The sequence below is a fragment of the Egretta garzetta genome, unplaced genomic scaffold, assembly GCF_000687185.1.
Source record: "Egretta garzetta isolate BGI_Z169 unplaced genomic scaffold, ASM68718v1 scaffold145, whole genome shotgun sequence".
Lineage (NCBI taxonomy): Eukaryota > Metazoa > Chordata > Aves > Pelecaniformes > Ardeidae > Egretta > Egretta garzetta.
Window position 1 is genome coordinate 1,500,920 of NW_009259687.1, and position 624 is coordinate 1,501,543.

General features: G+C 65.1%; 1 protein-coding gene across 1 annotated transcript in view; it reads right to left on the reverse strand.

The window, feature by feature from the left end:
• BTBD19 (BTB domain containing 19) overlaps positions 1 to 624 on the reverse strand; it is a 13,055-nt gene that overhangs the window by 2,831 nt on the left and 9,600 nt on the right. Inside the window, 2 exon segments of the mRNA XM_035894193.1 lie at positions 25 to 156; positions 498 to 566. Of these exon segments, the coding sequence (XP_035750086.1) occupies positions 25 to 156; positions 498 to 566 (201 nt within the window).

The following is a 624-nucleotide window of genomic DNA, read 5'->3' on the forward strand; positions in this document are numbered from 1 at the left end:
CTGTCACCACCGAATTGCACTCACCGAGCTGACGTGCGCCCACTCCCGCACAGCCTGCACCAGGTCCAGCTCATCCACGTCCAGGCGGTCGCTGCGCAGCACCCGCGCCAGCACCACATCAGAGAGCTCATGGAAACCCTGTGTCCGCACCACTGCCTGCCAGCAACACCACAGCACTGGGGTGCTGGTACCAGGACCCCACACTACACACACACACCCCCGACATGGGCCATTGGACCCATCCTGGCACCACCCCTTCCTGGCACCCCATCACCCCCCAACACTCGGACTTCCATCCCCTGGCACCCCAGTATCCCCCAGCCAGCCTCTACCCGGCACCCAGCATCTTCTCCCCAAACACCATTATCTCCCTTTCCTCCCCTGCCCAGGCTCCAGCCACCCCATTCTTAGGGGCCCTGCTCCCCTGCCTCATGCCATGTCCCCCAGTGCTCCCCATGCCCTGGGGTACCCCACACCATGCTCCCCCATAGCCATACCGCAGTGCAGCCCTCAATGAAGGCCAGGCAGTGCTGCTGGAGGTCTGCCTGCCCATAGGTCACTGCAGCCTGTGGGACAACACAGACACCTGTGAGGGGGTCTGGGGCAGGGGGGGCCCCCCCTGCC